The sequence below is a fragment of the Drosophila kikkawai genome, chromosome 2L (genome assembly GCF_030179895.1).
Source record: "Drosophila kikkawai strain 14028-0561.14 chromosome 2L, DkikHiC1v2, whole genome shotgun sequence".
Classification (NCBI taxonomy): Eukaryota; Metazoa; Arthropoda; class Insecta; order Diptera; family Drosophilidae; genus Drosophila; species Drosophila kikkawai.
This window is the reverse complement of record NC_091728.1, coordinates 15,452,535-15,470,036: the sequence shown is the minus strand read 5'-3', so window position 1 is coordinate 15,470,036 and position 17,502 is coordinate 15,452,535. Positions and strand designations below refer to the sequence as shown.

The window sequence follows — 17,502 nt, the reverse complement described above, 5'->3', positions numbered from 1 at the left end:
AAATTATTTTGAATTTTTTTTAATTAACTCATACTGTTAAAAAACAAAATTAGATAAGGTAAATATTTTAATTTTGATAAAAGCATCTTGAATAGCAAACTTTTTAGACAAATTGTTTGTTAATCGATTTCCAAACTCCACCTGCTCCTTATGGCCACCCTTGGAGAGTAATTTCCCCATCCCTTATGCTCTCTGGCTTTGTTTTTCCACCTGTGCCACCTGCTGGTTCAATCAACTAATAAACTTGCCGAAGACGACAGCGACTGCAAAGTGATTATTGATTTAATTACACATCAAAGCACCCAAGAAGATACAAAACTGAGGGGTGGGCTGGGAGTTGGCAATCAAAGTTCCTATAGGAACTCCGACGAAACAGCCCGGGCTGCTGCTGCCTTCGTCACTGTGCCAAAGTAATAAAATGCTAATGAATTAATTTTCGCAGGAACCCTGCAGTAAAGTGACTTCCCCCGGCAGGCTGCCAGGCAACTCCTGATATTTTACACTTAACATCTTCATTGGCCCAAAGACATTCCGGCCGTTGCATTAAATTTAACAAGCCCTTATTAGGGCTGGAAAATGAATTATGCATTTAATATTATTATTAAACATTTTACTATAACCCATCAAAGTCGCCTGCAAATATTTGATGTTGTTAAATTTTAATCATCTCCCCCTGGCCGGAGTCCTATTTACCCTGGGGGACGCTTCAAATTGAAAGCGCTCCCTAAATAGTTGCATTAAACAAATATTTCGGATGGAGCCAGCTCTGTGCCCTTTGAGCTGGCGGAAGGAGTCGGAAGTAGGCAAAAGCAATTTCCTAGTCACAGATTTGATTTTGTTTGCCCAAGCGGTGCGGCATAAAATCGTTTGCCAAATGCCAAAGCGCCCAGATGTATCTCCGAAATACATTCGGCTAATGAAATGCACGCTCTGTCGAAGTACTCCTCAGCCTGAAGGGGGAAAGAGAGACTGAGGACGGGGTGCCTGGGCAAATAATCAACTCTGGAGCGGGGAAAACAACACAATATGGGGCAGTCGGCAGTGGAAAACGCCAAAGATCGTAAAAAAACTCACCACAAGATAAAAATCAAAGAGAAATATCAGCCAGCAAATATTCAATACAATCTAACAAAGAACTGGAGTCGCTTCAATGATGCCTAGTAAGTGGAAATAGTTCAAGTAAAATATATATAGTTTTAACTTTTTTAGCATAAAAAATTATTTAATTAAACGATCAAGTGGCAGTCCTTCAATTTCTGTCTCCTTACCTTTCAGAAATCTTTTTCTTGAGAGTCTAACTTCTTCTCTCGTTCTCTTATTGCAGCTTTTTAAATTTTTAGAAAAATCTATTTTATATTTTCTAGTTTATATAAATAAACCCTTAAATATTTTAAGCCTTTACAACATTAAGCAATAGGCGACAGCAAAACATTTAGTAGCCCGCTGGTAGTTAGCTTTCTCACTCTGCCTTTAATTATGTATCTATTTTAGAATCCAATTAAAGTAATTATTTTATTTATTAATTTACAATAATTGTATATATTACCTATTTAAAGTAATACAAGGTATACCCATTTTCCCCACCAAATACCCCTTATTAAAACAAAACTCTCTCTCTCTCTCTTTGGCTGACCGCAAAGCAAACTTTTTGCTTTAGATTTATGCGGCAATATTTTTGCTTTGAAATCGCTCCCCTAACCAACAGCCCACAAAACCACCCAACCGCCCATCGAGATAGCGCCCATCATCGGCAGAGGAGGAGGAGGAAACCAGGACAAACACAAATACAACCTGTAGCATTCATCCGCCTGCCTGAGTTTCGGTTAAAAGCGGGAGCTCTATTTACATTTTGCGCTCGAACGCATTTTTATCTTTATCTTTTATGGCAAGCCGAATGGAATAAAGGGGATGAGCATCTAAATTTTAAATTGAAAATTGATTTTTCCCAATACTCGAGTGTGTTCGTTCGTTTGATTTGGCCAACTTGCTGCTTGGTCAATTTTTTTTTTCTGCGATTGATTTGCCTTTGGCCCGCGGTCAGTTGGAAAAGGACTCGCTGGTAGCTGGAAGCTGAGCATTTTCCAACAAGCCAGGATGAAGGGGCCATTTGCCAACAATAAGTACGCCTGAGTGACTTTCAATTTTGTATTTGGATGCCATATACATATTTCTGAGAGATTCATGGCAATTGTAAATAAATATGAGTAATACAAGGAAATGAGATCCCAAAATCGGTAGATGTATTCCTTAAGGATTGCCCTCTTCTTATATGAGTAATTTACTCGGGATTGTTTAGATATTTGTAAGGGAAATGTTTAGATTTTGTCTTTTTGATTAATATGGAATATAGTTAATAAGGATACTTTTTCTGGGAAACTAAGAATCTTTTACAACGATAAATAAGCAGATCAATGCTGGTTGGATGTTAATTAATTTATATTTTATAAATATCCTTTCTTTAAGTTGTAATATTAAATATCCTCTTAAATAATTCTAGGATTCCAAACCCTTCCCTGAACTGGGTACTTAACACCCCTCTTAACCAATTTAAACACTCCTTAAACTGGGCATTCCTTTACACCCCACTAATGGCAAAGTTTCTTGTATTTTTTTCTGGGTGAGTTTATTGATTTTCTGTTCAGGCCTTATCTAAATTTGCTGTAACAGTTAGCAAGTGAATTTGAAATATTATTAAGACAAATATATATACAGGGGCGTTGTAAGGAGTGAGACCTGCTGGTCATAAGCCTATCAAAACGTTTTTATTAGATCCCTGCACGCGTCTGGGGCGACAAGCCTCTACAGTTTGGAGTCCTGAAGGAAACCGAGGGGTTCGACGACGACAGTTTCGCGTGTGTTTGCACTTTTCCGGTCGTTTTTCCAGCTCTGAACGCGACTCTTTTTGGGGGATGTTGTTGGCTTGGTATTGTGTTAAAGAAATTGATAGCGGACGACAAATCATACCTTGAGACGCAGGCGGAGTCGCTAAACTGGGCCTGCACTGGCGGGGGTGGCTTGTGGCTCCACCACGGCTTATGGGGCCCGTAATGTGGTGGCTTATGTACTGTTGTTGCAGCACAATTTGCCGCCACTGCTGCTGCTGGCCTGCTAATAAAATTTGATAAGCCAAAGTGGAGCCAGAGACAGACCGGGAGACGGAGGCATATAAAATGTTTACCCGCTGCACGCAAATTGGGGATAAATTTTATGTAATGCAGGGGGAGTGACACAGCACCCAGACATCCCTAAGTTCACCCCCAGGATAGTCCCCAACTTCTCCTCCCGGCAATTGCAAAGTTAATTTGCGCATAAAAATGTTGCCAGGGGAGTCATCTGTCCGGGCTTTGGTCCAACGCCGCCGCCAGGATTAGCCATAAAACTGCGTGTTTCTCCCAATTTTTTTTTTTGCCCTTTGCTCTTTGATTTATGCCAATGTGTTTTGATTTGCGCCATTTCATTCTATTCTATTTGATGATCCCCTCCTGGACGAGGCCATTTCGGTTTGATGCATGCGAAATGCATTTTTGATGACAGTTAATGGAGTTTTTACTGTCTCCGAGCGTGGACTTGGGTACGGGTACGGGTATGGGGGACTTGTTAAATTTCCATTCCCTGAGCTGAGTCGGCACATTTTTACATTTTTGGCTTTTTGTTTTTGGGATCCGGGACAGTGCCAATGATTGGGGGTTGCTTTTATTAGAGAGTGAAGTCGGGGCTGAGGCGAAGGAGGCCAGACAGACGAAATTTCGAAACGTTTTTATATATGGTCTGGATGGCCGGTCCATAACGCTGTTTCCTCCGTTTATGTGTATATAAAATATACAAATTTGTGTGCTTACTGATTTTTCATGGGCTTACGAGTCGGAAAGTCAAAAATGTTGTGCTAGCATGCTCTTAAGAGGAGAAAGACTAGACCAAGAATAAAAATTTAATGAGACTGGGAATAAGCCATAGAAAAGTGTGTTCAAGAAATTCAAATAGAGCTGACTTTAAGGGAAAAAGAAAAACTTAAGTAATATTTATTTAATAAATTAAGAAAAAAAAAAAAGAATATTTCTTAAAGACTTTCATGTTTGTGTCTATAATTAAAAGACAAAACGCTAAGATAGTGGTAGACCCGAAACTTCTAAAAATCTATAGAAAATAAAGTTTCTTATATGAAAGAACACAATGCTTTTATAGCATATATTCTCAGAAAATATATCACAAATTTATTTCTGTTTAAGTACAGTATATATATTTTAACTTGTAACACTTATACACTGCACAGGGTATCCTTAACCACCTAATACCATATGCACATTGCTGTGATTTCCTCCCATTAGGCCCTGACATTGCCTACTTTTAGGCTTACTGACCGAACCGAGGCGAGTTGCAAATGTAAAGTCATGCCAAATATTTGCGCACACAAGCAGACACAAAGTCAGGGCTAAAAGCGCAAAAACGGCAAAAGGATATCGTGTGGAGCGCACACTCACACCTACACACACACACACATCTGCATGGCAAACAGAAAACGAAAGCGTGCCGAAGAAGAAGGAAGCGGAAACGAAGCAGCCAGGACACTTAAATGCTGCTCAAAATTGGATTTGGGGCAGCTTAGAGGAAACTCTCTGCTGATAAACATTTTTATAGTTAGGCCCGAGTTTTGCCACAAGTCATGGCTCATCCTTTTCGCTCTTTCACGACTCGATTCCTTCGCCGCCTTATTCCCCAGCTGCACATTAAAGCGTAGAAAAAGCGCAGAGTGGGAGTGGCTGGGACTGAGGCTGAGTATGAGACTGTGTCTCTGCAAGGCTGTGCCTATGTTTATGCTTATTTAAAAAAGTAGCATCGCTTCGAAGTTTTGATTTGATAAAGCAAAAGAAAGGCAAAGGAATGGCAAGCGATAAGGACAGCCAAGGAGAGAAGGGTAGATATAAAAGCAGAAGAAATTTGGATACCCTTCTACCTATAATATTTTAAGAAACAAAATATAATGTCTACCATTAGCACTTTATTATTTTTAAAAGACTTAATGGCAGTGTACATTTCTTTATTTTTCTGAAAAACTTAATAAAATGGTATAAATATAAAATTTAAATAATATGGACATTAAATCCTTAAAAACTTGTTATATAACATATGTATGATAGTTAAATAAAAAGCCCTAAGACCTAATAAGCTCGAAGCTAGTTCCTATTTCCAGCCAAAGTGTATTAAGAATTCGTGGCTTGTAAAATAAAAGGACGCACTGTGGGTTGAGTAGGTGTGCCGGCTGATAAAAAAAAATCGTTTATGCAAGTCACATACGCACGAAGCTTTTAATAATAAAAACAACGAGCTTCCTGTAATACGAAAACAAAGTAAGCAACCAAGGCGTGCGTGTGAATGTCTTTATGCCAGCGAAAATGTGCCGGGAAGGAGGGTCTACATCGCCTTCAAGGAGTTACAGGGCTATCCCCGAACGCTTTTTTAACCAATATAAGTAAAACGTTGGTTTTGAATAACCCAAAATCAATGTTTCCCCCTCTCATGTACGTAGTGGAGCTAAACTATTCTTCGGAATTTTAATTTTAACTCATGCTGAAGCCTCATGCTGAAGCCTAAAAAAGTTTTAGATTTTAGAATACTCTTACTAAAATCGCTTTTATTGGCAGCTTAAATATAAAAACATGCCTATATGAAAACAAAAATGAAATGAAAATTTTGATAACCTAAAAAAAATAAATTTTGACTTAATCTAACTTAGGGTAAAAACATTACTTGCTTCAGGGAAACACTAGACTAAACAGACCCTTCAGCTGCTGCGAGGCACTGCAAGTGGGGCCACAGATGACCACATCCGCATAGATCTGATGCTCGCGACTATACGTGAGGTTCTTAATGTTTGTAAACTTCGGTTGAACGACGCGCTGGAGGAGATCCTCTTTGCTTAGCGCGTAACAGAGCTGACCGCACAGGCACTTGGGCGCCTCACAGATGAGTTCAATGAGCACAGCGGGCAAGGAGCCCGCCGGCAGAGGCAACTTATAGTTGGCCACAGCCCGGGCCGCCTGCAGCCACAGGGGTTGCGGCGAGCTGGCACCCGACGTTCGCTTAGCCAACTGCTGGGCCTCCTCGCTATTGAAGGCTTTGAAGCAATTGCCCCACACGTCCAGCAGATCGATGTGCAGGTCCTCGATGGCCGAGGGCAGCGACTCCAGCTTGTTGCTGCACACGTGAAGCTTTCGCAGTGCCTGCAGTCGGCGTATGGAGAACGGCAGTCGTATCAGTTGATTGTCGTTTAGATTAAGCGAGACCAAGCGCTCGCATTTGACCAGCGGGGGTGGAAAGTGGGTCAGTCCATTGCTCGATAGGTCCAGCTCACCGAGGGACTGGCTCAGCTTAGTGCCGCGCAGCCAGCACCAGTCGTTCAGTTCGCCCAGGCAGTTGCTGCCCAGATGCAGCGAGCTCAGCGCCAGGCGGCCCAGCTCCGAGGGAATCTGTAAGGCCAGAATTGGGAGGATTAGGTTCAGTTTTGCAGCCTTAAACCCAAACTCACCTTGGTCAGCTTGTTGCCACTGACGTCCAGCTTGGTCAGGTTGCGCAGCGAGCAGATCTCGAAGCTGAGCTTCACCAGCTGGCTGTTATTGATGGTCAGCGACTTGAGGGTGCGCGGGAATCCCTTGATGGGGTACTCGCTCCGCTTGCTGATTACCATTTTTACTTGGGGTTGCGCCTTCTGTGGTATGGCCGTGGCGGCAGCGATGTTCAGTCTCAGGTTAATAGCGTCCTTGCCCTCCATGCCCAGCTTGAGGGTCTGCAGGAATCCCTTCAGCTGGATGGGATCGCACTTGATCAGCAGGTTCTCCGCCGGCTGCTTGAACCCAATTGTGGCCTTGCCGTCCAGCACGAACTTGGTGTGCACGGCGTGGATGTTGTCCCGCACCTTATAGCGGCTGCCCGTCTTGCTTTGCCCACTAAAGAGCACCATTTCCAGTTCCTTCTTGGTGTTGCCGTTGTCATCCCGGGCGCTCTGCTTGTAGCCGATGGCCAGTGTGGATTTCACGGGCCGCGGTGTTCTGTTGGCCTGTGTAGTCCGATTTACCACCTGTACCTCGCAGAGGATTTTCATGGCGGCAAAAATACAGGAATAAATACGCGCTAAACAAAACAAAACAACATTTGTGGTTGCGAGGTTGCCACCTTGGTGGCTCAACAGCTGAGCAGCTGCCACTTCGGAGTAGTCACACATATCGATAGACACATTCGATAGTTAAAGCTTATTTTAAAAACTAATTTAAATATTTAAGTGGAATCGTAAAGCATAAAAACACGATGCCAATTTAACTAGAAAATATGTTTTAAATTAATTTTATTATTCCGCCTTGTTATTTTGAAATCGCAAGATCTAGGGCGTAAATAGCTAAACTGCCAACTCTGTAAACAAAGCAGAGGAAGTTACAAAACCAAAACAAGCAAATTGCAGTTGGAAAATTGAAAAAGCAACCCATATAAAACCGGAAAATGCTATTTCGCAAGGCTCGCCGTCACTTTCTGCCCTTCTACATGTTCAATGGGTTCTTGTGACAGCGCAACGAGCGTTATCAGCGTTTGCGTTACAACAGCTCCAGCATTGGCAGTCCGAGGCTTGCGGTAAGTAATTCCTGCAATAATGGATCAATATTTCATTAAATATATTAAATATTCACTCGCTTAACGAAAGGCATTAAGAGAGACTTGGTTATTTACAGCACAACAGCTTATTGGACAACCATGTGAACAGCAACGTGATCATCAACATCGACAACTGCGCGCTATATAGCACCAATGTAAGATTAATCCATCGAAACCCTGAAATTGTCATCCAACGAAATAACGGTCTGTTTCTTCCAATTCCTCCCGCCCATCTGGCAACGCCAGCGTTCAGCTGATCGCCAAACGATAACTTTCCGATCGCAGCAACAGCGGCGCCAGCGCTTTTTATTCGTTTTTCGGTTTTTCTGCGCTACGGTCGCCTTCGGTTTCGCCATCGCCTGCGTCATCTACACGCTCCACACAATGGGCTGGATATTTGCGGTGCTCGTCGCGCTTGTCGCTCTGCTGCTGACGAAACCGGGCTGGCGCTGGTTCTACATAGCGGGAGCCACCGCCAACCGAGATCTAACGTGAGTTTGGGTTCCCACTTAGCGAGGCTTTGCTGTTCCCCCACTGGGCGATGGTGATAAGTTTACAATACCGCCCCCGAACGGTGTGCATTTCAATACAATTTAGCCTGGTCTTGTCTCCTTTGTGATTCCATTGAGGAGGAGAACGAACAGCCGAGTGCGAGTACTTTGTCCGATGTACCCGGGGCCAGCTGCTGCCCACTGCCTGCCCTCGCCCCCTCCTCCATTCGAAACCGCAGAGAAACTCGTTTTCCGTTTATGTGGGTCGTCTGCAGCAGCCACTTTTAATTGTTGTTGCTGCTGGAGGAAAACTGTAAAGAGAAAACTTCACAGGGAAATGGTTAGTGATATGAATTTCCTCTCTACACCAAAAATTGCTTAGGAAAAACTTTAGAAAAGTGAGATAATGGCTTCCCATAGAGTTAAATACAGGTTTGGCTTAATGTTTGCCTTACTATTAGCAATACTTTCGATCAAGTTTATTGACTTCTTCAGGTTCAAGGTCGCCCCTTGTATACCCTAAACCCAAAATCGAAACCAAAACAAACTGCCAAAACAGGCGACAAGACTCACTTTTATTTTCCATTGACTTTGTACGATCGTCGTCGCCCAGCAAGGCCCTCGGCGCATACTAATGGACTGCGTCAGCCGGAAGACTTACTGGCACACTAACCGATCGGATAGCCCCTTCTCTCGCCTCTCTGCTCCACCGATCCCCGCCTGTTCTTGAAAACGTACGCCGAAAGCCAAAGTGTAGACAATCAATTAAAATGGCGGAAGTATCGCCTATGTCTGTCTTTTTGTATTTTTGTCTAGGGTTGTCAAAGTTTCTTTAGGGGCCAAAAAGATCAAAGATCATTGGGTATTTCCTTTTTACACCTGACAAAAAGAGAAAAATCGGTGTGAAATGTGTGAAATGTTTATAAATGTGATCGTTTTAATATCTAGAATAAATAGTTGAACCAAAAAGATCTAAGATCATTGGGTATTTCCTGCTTAAACCTGACAAATAAATAAAAATCTTTCCGAAAAGTTTAAAATTTTTAAATAACCAAAAAACCTTGTATAAATTCTACAACTAAAACCTTAAGAAATTCTAGCTTCTTCCAACTGCTTCTTCAGCAAAATATACAATTTACTCAGCATTATGCGATTTAATGAGTCTCTCCGACACAGCAGATCGAGTTCCATGCCAAGGTCACACTTCGTATATACACATGATTCGTATAAGTATAAACAGCTTCTCATATCTGCACTCGCATACCTGATTCTTAAGATCAACTTCAAGTCTAGTCGGTGGTGGTCAGCCTTGGACACGTTTTGGAGTTTTGCTGGCCGCCACAGACTTATCTCCGAGCAAACACTGCCAAAAATACCAATCAAACCACTCGAGGGGGTCATAAGGCCTGATTAAAGCCTTATAAATACACGACTAAACGAGCTAAGCTGGCAATCTTATCGATACTTCACTGCCACTGCCCCCTGCCCCTGCCCCTGGCCCATTGGGCGGAGCAAAGTACGAGTGCAAAGCGAATTCAAATTGAGATCGTCGAAGTCGAAATAGTTCGAGTCCCAAGTCGAGTGCAAGTTTTTTCCCTGTTCTAATACTAGTACGTTGAACTATCGTAGCAGATGTTAATTGGAAGAAAAAAATAGTCGATTGGGATTAGGCTTTACCTCCTACATATACAGAGCGTATCAAATCGAGGTAGATCTAGGAGTTTCAAGTATTTTTAGCTGGTTTTTTAGACCGGAACTTGGCAATAACTATGGAAACTTGGGATGAGATTATAGATTTAAATGACTTTCATTTAAGAGAATTTGAATAACTTTCAATCTTTATTTTATCTATGCTTATTCATGAGATAACTATTATTTAGAGATTATCTGATTTAAGCGTTTATCAGACCTAATAACTTATTTACAAATCAAAATAAATAACACCTTAACAACTCCAGCTTTCTTAACTCAGACAATAAACCTAATTCGTTAAGTCTTATCAGTCTAAGGTCAATATGCTCAAAAGGTTGCTGATATCAAATCGAAATATAACAAGGAAAACAATTATAATCCCTTATGGGTATAGTCCATCATAAATGGATTGACTTCAGTAAATATCTGGGTTTAAAATTATTTCTTCCACTAAATACTATGCGTAATCCCTTTGGCAAATAATTACTCGCGGAATTTACAATCTTTGACCTTCCCGCGATTACTTAGCTCTCCGGATTTAGCAACGTCATAAATTTGTGTCAGACTGTAGGTAACCACGTTCGTTGGGTTTCGATTGCAGCCATTGCCCGCCACTCTCCAGGTGGACTTATCTCTAGGGTTTATATCGCATCACGGCGGCTGTTGCGCTTGTCGAGCTTCGATTTTCTGTGTTGCGTCTATTTTTAGTGGTCGCGTCCGTCGCAAACCGCCAAACCATAAAACACACGCGATCGATGCAGGAAGATACCGCTAATCTAATATAAACCCTTCCCACACACACACACAGTACACCAATCAATATCTGTTTGTTTAAGCATTTAAATTTCTAGTAGATATAATATAATAATCCTTGTGAAACAATATCTTGCAGATAAATAAATATTTACAAGATATACTATAATATTGCTAGTAGGAGTAATAAGCAAACGGCGATACTTTATCTTCAAGATAAAACAATATTAAAATTATTTACTCTATGTTTATTATCCTCCCACAGAGCTCTCTGGGCCTACATCAAGCTCTTGAGGTACACCAAGCGCCATGAGCGACTCAACTACACTGTGGCGGACGTATTTGAACGAAATGTTCGCGCCCATCCCGAGAAGGTGGCCGTGGTCAGTGAGACGCAGCGCTGGACCTTCCGCCAGGTCAACGAGCACGCCAACAAGGTGGCCAATGTGCTGCAGGCCCAAGGCTATCAAAAGGGTGATGTGGTTGCCTTGCTGCTGGAGAATCGTGCCGAATATGTGGCCACCTGGCTGGGTCTGTCCAAGATTGGCGTGATCACTCCCCTGATTAACACGAATCTGCGCGGACCATCCTTGCTGCACAGCATCACGGTGGCCCACTGCACGGCCCTCATTTACGGCGAGGACTTTTTCGAAGCTGTCTCCGAGGTGGCCAAGGAACTGCCCGCTGAGTTGACACTGTTCCAGTTCAACAACGATAACAACAACAGCCAGACCACGGAGAAGGATATTGCCGGGTCGAAGAACCTGAATGCTCTGCTAGCCACGGCCAGCAAGGAGAAGCCCAACAAGGCGCAGGTTAACCATCACGATAAGCTCGTCTATATCTATACCTCGGGCACCACGGGTCTGCCCAAGGCGGCTGTCATCTCGCACTCCCGGTGGGTATCGGAAACGATTTCATAATGATTACACACTCAATAATATTCTCCTTTAGTTATCTGTTCATTGCTGCTGGCATCCATTACACCATGGGTTTCCAGGAGGATGACATCTTCTACACCCCCCTGCCCTTGTACCACACCGCTGGCGGCATCATGTGCATGGGTCAGTCGGTTCTCTTCGGCTCCACCGTGTCCATTCGCAAGAAGTTCTCCGCCTCCAATTATTTCGCCGACTGCGCCAAGTACAATGCAACTGTAAGTGAGATTTATTGGAGCTTAAAAAAGTAACAAAAGACTAACATAATATTTCCAGATTGGTCAGTATATCGGCGAGATGGCTCGCTATATTCTAGCTACAAAGCCATCGGAATATGACCGCAAGCATCGTGTGCGGCTGGTCTTTGGCAACGGACTGCGTCCTCAGATCTGGCCACAGTTCGTAGAGCGCTTCAACGTGGCCAGGGTGGGCGAGTTCTACGGCGCCACCGAGGGCAATGCCAACATTATGAATCACGACAACACCGTGGGCGCCATTGGCTTTGTGTCTCGCATCCTGCCCAAGATCTATCCCATTTCGATTATTCGTGCCGATCCGGACACCGGAGAGCCCATTAGGAACAAGGACGGTCTCTGCCAGCTGTGCGAACCCAACGAGCCGGGTGTCTTCATTGGCAAGATCGTCAAGGGAAATCCATCGCGCGAATTCCTTGGCTACGTGGATGCCAAGGCCTCGGCCAAGAAAATCGTGAAGGATGTGTTCAAGCACGGCGATATGGCTTTCCTATCCGGCGACCTTCTGGTTGCTGATGAGAAGGGCTATCTGTACTTCAAGGACCGCACAGGGGACACCTTCCGCTGGAAGGGTGAGAATGTGTCCACCAGCGAGGTGGAGGCTCAGGTCAGCAATGTTGCCGGGTACAAAGACACCGTTGTCTACGGCATTACCATTCCGCACACCGAGGGCCGGGCTGGCATGGCCGCCATTTACGATCCAAATCGCGAGCTCGATCTTGATGCCTTCGCCGCCAATCTGGCCAAGGTGCTGCCCGCCTACGCTCGTCCCCAGATCATCCGTCTGCTGACCAAGGTGGACCTCACCGGCACATTCAAGCTACGCAAGGTGGATCTGCAGAAGGAGGGCTACGACCCCAACTCCATCAAGGATACTCTCTACTATCAGACCTCCAAGGGACGGTACGAACTGCTCACGCCCCAGGTGTACGATCAGGTGCAGCGCAACGAGGTTCGTTTCTAGGCGAAGCGCTCGATGCACGGAAGCCTTGCCTTTTTGCCCAATCATATGCTGTTAATTAATTTGTAAGACAAAAACCAAGACGAGTCGAGTTTAGTTTAGGAAGAAAAAGAGGAAAAGAGTACACGGAACCCGTGATCAGCCGGGTCTAGAAAAGTTAACATGGCACCTTTTTTATACCCTAAGCATACGTATATAAATTGTAGTTGTTTGCATTTTAAATGCTTTTGGCTTTAGCTAAGAGAACCTTGTTAATGTGCAATTCCAGCTATTTGTTTTTAGTCAGTTTTAGTGGCATTTACACTTCCATTCTCGCTGCATTTGCCTCTATGTACATACGAGAAGCTACATACTCTGATGACGAATAAAGTTTGTTTCTTCCACCACACACACGGGCATTGTATATTGTATTTTAATTTTCTCGGACAATGACATCGCCATACCTGCATACAAATGGGCCTCAACTGCGATTAGCACGACTCTTTTTCGATCTATAATATGGCAGCGCACTGCATATAGACATTCAAATCATGGCTGGCTAAACTTGAACCCTGCTGACGTTCAAAGGCATGACATTATTGATAATAAATAAGTTAAAAGATGACTACTCCCCCTTCTAAAGTCCCTTAACGACGTATTGACAGTTTAAAGTAATTCCTACTTGGGGTTTATAATTAGCGGGGTTCATAAAAATTATTATTTTTATAATAAAAATTATTAAATCAGATTTATTTTCTTATTCTAAAATAAACAAATTATTAATTCTTATTATTCACTTAAAATAAAAAAAAAATTAGAATAATTATTAATTTTTAATTTGTATTTTAAAGTTGAGATTTAACTTTAATTTTAAATTTTTTAAATAATAAACAAAAATACGGTTTTTTAAATTGGGAAAAAAGAGTTCCTAAATAACTTTTTCAAAAATTGTCAATAAAATTAAATGGCAATAACTTTGGAATGGGTTTAAGGTAATTCCTACTATAAGTTTATAATTACATATATCTCCCAAGTGAAATATTGTTCGTTTAAAGCTAAATAGACTTGGCGTGATCTCTGAAATTGTCGGCAATTGGGGGTTAATTAAATTTCTGTCAATTAAAGCGTTGCGCCCCCTAAGCAGAAAAGCTAATGGGGTTTCGGGTTTACTGAAAAGGCGTAGCTTGGCTATAAACTCTAGACTATGTACATAAATATAGGCTATAAAATCAATACAAATCTTAGTAAATCAATATTTATGTTTAAATCAAAATAGGAGCCTGAGCAAAAAAGTTATCTAAGGACCTTTAGTTCTACCATAAATCTAGTAAATTTCCTAACCATAAAATAAATTACAAATCTTAGAGTCGTTTTCCCTCTTTCAAACTGCCAACCAAGTGCGGGAACTCCCTGAAAGCTCAGCTTTTCCAACACCCTAAATATGGCCAAGTGGAAACCATATAGTTTCCGGTGACTGCCAGATCGGGAGGAAGCAGAACAGCGCCAGCCAAGAACCGTTATCAGCTTGAGCAATAACAAGCGAGGCTTCGATGCTCTCGCTACGCATACTTCAACCCTCCACTTCCAATACAAAGAAGATCAGTGCAGTTGCATTGCCGGTTCGCGTCCGTCTCCTGTCCACGTGTGTGTTGTTGTGCATCGATTATGCACTCGATCGATTTGTGATACAAAGTGTGCTGTAAACTCTGTACTCTGTTACGGGGGAAAGTCATTTTCAATCCCGCAAACGCAATGACTGGAACAGCGTCCGTGCTCTTTACGATCACCATACCCACCAAGGCGGAGGAGGATCGCCTGAAAGAGGTGTTTGTGCAGGAGACACCCACACGCACCGCCAGCAGAGCGTCCACAATCGAGAGCCTGTCCACCATTAGGATAGGGGATTCTCCTTCTGAGGAAACGCCCAGGAACTCAAAGCATAAGTCCCTAAATCCCCCGCCCACTATACAAATTCAAACAACCGATGGCGATGATCAGTGGCTCGACATGCCCCTGGACACGGATCAGGAACAGGTTCTCCGTCGGATCCTACGCAAATTTCACATCCCCAATGCCGTTTGGTTGCGCAGCTTGGAGGGTAATGCCTTTCACGTCAGCTTCTCCATGGAGTTCGACGAGCGCTATGAAGAGCTTTACGAGGCCCTGCAGGAGTGGGGCATCGGCGATCGGGAGGGCTCCACGGTGTCTGTGGTCAGCTGCCTGGCTAATAGGTGCTATGCTCAGCGAGAGACACTCGAGGAGGAGGCAGAGGATCAGCCCTCGAGCAGCGAGTAAAAATACATATTTTTTATAATTTTTGTATATTTAAAGTGTGTTATTTTTCAGGAAAATCAACGCCCAGAAGCAGGGCATTTGGAATAAATTCATGAACTCTGTGCGCTCTCGCTTGAATGTGGCCCAAATAGTCCGAGATGTGCGACAGGATGCGGCCGTAACCTTTGACTTTTGTATACTCCTCGTGTCGGCAGCGTGAGTATACAATAATATATAGTTTTTAAGAAAAGCAAGTAGAACAAAGTCCGACTAATAATATGAATTAATCATCTTTAAAAAATACTTTAAACAAATCCTTGCCTAAAGTTTCTTTTGTTTAGAAATCTAGAAATGTTTACTAAGAAAACCCCACCCCTTTTAGAGTTCTGGCCAGCTTTGGTCTGGTGGAGAACAGCACCATTTTTCTGGCCTCCAGCATGCTGATATCCCCGCTAATGGGTCCCATTATCGCCGCTATATTTGGAACTGTAATCCAAGACAGATCTCTCCGAAGATTGGGCATGTTGAACGAACTGATTGGCATCCTGACGGCCACCTTTGTGGGCTTTCTTTTCGGTCTGGTCGTCTGCACCACGGATCGCAAGTACGGTATTGGCGAGGGACTTACCGAGGAGATGCTCTCGCGCTGTGACCTGCACTCCCTGATTGTGGGAGTCTTTACGGCCATTCCTTCGGGAGCAGCGGCTGCCATAGGCATCCTGGGTGGTAATATTGGCTCCTTGGTGGGTGTGGCCATATCCGCCTCCCTTCTGCCGCCGGCCGTTAACTCGGGTCTCCTCTGGGCTGTGGCTTGCATCTACAAGTTCTTCGAGAACGACGACTCTCTGTATGTGGATGTGATCAAGTCGCGTCGCTACTCGGACAACCAGGCTAAGGAGCTGGCCGTGCTGGGCAGCATCAGTATGTGCCTGACGCTCTCCAATGTGCTGTGCGTCTACCTGATGGGCATCCTGGTGCTAAAGGTGAAGGAGATCGCCCCGGTGATTGGTCGCAAGAACAGGCAGTTCTGGAAGCACGACATCAAGATGGTGCGTCATGGTAAAGTCGAAACCGAGGCTGAGATCTTGGATGAACTGCTGGCAAACTTGCCCACCGAGGACCAGCAGGCCTTGAACTCGATTAACCGGCAGTTTCTTCGCCACCTGGACGAAACGGGCTACCAGCACACATGGTCACCGCTGAGCAATCGTCACAGCTTTTCAATGCAGCATCCCGGCGCCGGCTTTACCACCATCCATCGCCTGGAGCAGTTGTATGCGTTAAGAAGGGAGCAGGGTCAGCTACCGGAGGAGCAGCGAAGGCAGCGTCACAGTGTGGTGAGCAGGCCCTCGCAACGGAGTCACGATGTCACCATCCAGCTGAGTCCACCACAACCTGTAAGTTTGGCTATTCTTCCGCGATTCCTGGCTGATCTGTCTCCTCTCTTCTAGCGTCCCCGCTTCGCCAGCATGCCCTCGAAGGCGGCCAAGGACGAACCACTCAGGGAAACTATTATCCAGGTGGCCAGCACCAAGCGGTTTACCGTCACGCCTGCCCGCGAAGAGGAGCAGCTGCCTTAAATCCATAAATTAGGTTCCAAACATCTCGATTAAGTGTCTATCTGTGTAATGTGTAAATTTCTGTGCAACAATTTCCAATAACAATAATTACAAGTCCACTCCGCCGGGTCCTTGACGATCCGCCTTGACCTGGGCGCGTCCTCGTTTCAGTTGGAGTCGCTCACGTGCCGCCCGCTCCTGGCGCCGGCGCAGCTTCTCCAGCGTCTCCTCGCTGGGCGGGGCAGCTTCCACAACCTCCTGGGAACGTATGATGGTACGCAGTTTCTCCAGCGCATCGGCCAGGTTCATTTGCTGGGAGCGGGTTAGGTCGCTTTTAATGTAAAAGTAGCCGTCTTTGGTGATTCGATTGGCCAGCACCTTGAGCAGCTTCTGCCGCGTCTGCTCCGGAATCCACTCGGCCTCCGCTACCTTAAAGCGCAGGTCCACCTTGGTGTTCACCGTGTTCACGTGCTGGCCGCCAGGTCCAGAGCTGCGACTGTAGGTGATCTCCAGCTTGTCCATAGGGATAAAGCCATTGAACTTGTTGTTGCTGCCAGGTGGCTGGAGAATGTAACTATTAGAAACTGATTGCAGGACAGGAAAACGACTTCTTACCGGCGGGGGCGGCGTGTAAAGCTGCAGGCGGGCGCTGGGGTAAATCTTGTCCAGGGACAAATCGCTCTTGTAGGAGAGCTGGCGGCCCAGGAGAGTAGAGCTGCCGCCGGAGGAGCTGCTCTGCCGCAGAACGCTGATGTAGGCACGCGTGATTTTATTCATTTTAGCACGAATTTAACAAGAAACAAAATTAAATTGAATGTTACGAGACCACGGAACAGCTGTTGGCAGAGTTGCCACCCAACAAATAACACGAGGGAAATATCGATCTATCGATTTGTTTTAGATTGTATCGATATTCGTTATTTTGAATTATTAAAAACAAGCCCATTTTCACATCCCCAATTC

The 17,502-nt window shown here is 44.3% G+C and overlaps 4 protein-coding genes across 4 annotated transcripts; 2 read left to right on the top strand and 2 right to left on the bottom strand.

The window, feature by feature from the left end:
- Positions 1-5,609: 5,609 nt before the first annotated feature.
- Lrr47 (Leucine-rich repeat 47) lies at positions 5,610-7,188 on the bottom strand. The gene is made up of 2 exons (XM_017169921.3): positions 6,524-7,188; positions 5,610-6,464 (listed from the first exon to the last, which is right to left on the bottom strand). Exons 1-2 carry the CDS (start codon positions 7,094-7,096, stop codon positions 5,751-5,753), a joined length of 1,287 nt encoding a protein of 428 aa, XP_017025410.1. The 5' UTR covers positions 7,097-7,188; the 3' UTR covers positions 5,610-5,750.
- A 750-nt stretch (positions 7,189-7,938) lies between these two features.
- On the top strand, positions 7,939-13,115 carry Fatp1 (Fatty acid transport protein 1). Its single transcript, XM_017170524.3, has 4 exons — positions 7,939-8,129; positions 10,840-11,472; positions 11,529-11,730; positions 11,789-13,115. The coding sequence occupies exons 1-4, from the start codon at positions 8,023-8,025 to the stop codon at positions 12,728-12,730; spliced, it is 1,884 nt and encodes a 627-aa protein (XP_017026013.1). The 5' UTR covers positions 7,939-8,022; the 3' UTR covers positions 12,731-13,115.
- An 881-nt stretch (positions 13,116-13,996) lies between these two features.
- LOC108077076 (uncharacterized) lies at positions 13,997-16,658 on the top strand. Its single transcript, XM_017170243.2, has 4 exons — positions 13,997-14,997; positions 15,053-15,196; positions 15,363-16,377; positions 16,432-16,658. The coding sequence occupies exons 1-4, from the start codon at positions 14,459-14,461 to the stop codon at positions 16,558-16,560; spliced, it is 1,827 nt and encodes a 608-aa protein (XP_017025732.1). The 5' UTR covers positions 13,997-14,458; the 3' UTR covers positions 16,561-16,658.
- On the bottom strand, positions 16,590-17,452 carry LOC108077079 (large ribosomal subunit protein mL62). The gene is made up of 2 exons (XM_017170247.3): positions 17,155-17,452; positions 16,590-17,100 (listed from the first exon to the last, which is right to left on the bottom strand). Exons 1-2 carry the CDS (start codon positions 17,314-17,316, stop codon positions 16,648-16,650), a joined length of 615 nt encoding a protein of 204 aa, XP_017025736.1. The 5' UTR covers positions 17,317-17,452; the 3' UTR covers positions 16,590-16,647.
- Positions 17,453-17,502: the final 50 nt, after the last annotated feature.

What these genes read in the sequence shown, in the direction of transcription:
- Lrr47 (XM_017169921.3), bottom strand. Translation starts at nt 7,096, where the DNA reads ATGAAAATCCTCTGCGAGGTACAGGTGGTAAATCGGACTACACAGGCC. An exon ending in GTGGCAACAAGCTGACCAAG is followed by an intron (nt 6,465 to 6,523) that starts GTGAGTTTGGGT and finishes CTGGCCTTACAG; the next exon opens with ATTCCCTCGGAGCTGGGCCG.
- Fatp1 (XM_017170524.3), top strand. Translation starts at nt 8,023, where the DNA reads ATGGGCTGGATATTTGCGGTGCTCGTCGCGCTTGTCGCTCTGCTGCTG. An exon ending in ACCGCCAACCGAGATCTAAC is followed by an intron (nt 8,130 to 10,839) that starts GTGAGTTTGGGT and finishes ATCCTCCCACAG; the next exon opens with AGCTCTCTGGGCCTACATCA. An exon ending in GCTGTCATCTCGCACTCCCG is followed by an intron (nt 11,473 to 11,528) that starts GTGGGTATCGGA and finishes ATTCTCCTTTAG; the next exon opens with TTATCTGTTCATTGCTGCTG.
- LOC108077076 (XM_017170243.2), top strand. Translation starts at nt 14,459, where the DNA reads ATGACTGGAACAGCGTCCGTGCTCTTTACGATCACCATACCCACCAAG. An exon ending in GATCAGCCCTCGAGCAGCGA is followed by an intron (nt 14,998 to 15,052) that starts GTAAAAATACAT and finishes GTTATTTTTCAG; the next exon opens with GAAAATCAACGCCCAGAAGC. An exon ending in AGCTGAGTCCACCACAACCT is followed by an intron (nt 16,378 to 16,431) that starts GTAAGTTTGGCT and finishes CCTCTCTTCTAG; the next exon opens with CGTCCCCGCTTCGCCAGCAT.
- LOC108077079 (XM_017170247.3), bottom strand. Translation starts at nt 17,316, where the DNA reads ATGAATAAAATCACGCGTGCCTACATCAGCGTTCTGCGGCAGAGCAGC. An exon ending in TTTACACGCCGCCCCCGCCG is followed by an intron (nt 17,101 to 17,154) that starts GTAAGAAGTCGT and finishes TACATTCTCCAG; the next exon opens with CCACCTGGCAGCAACAACAA.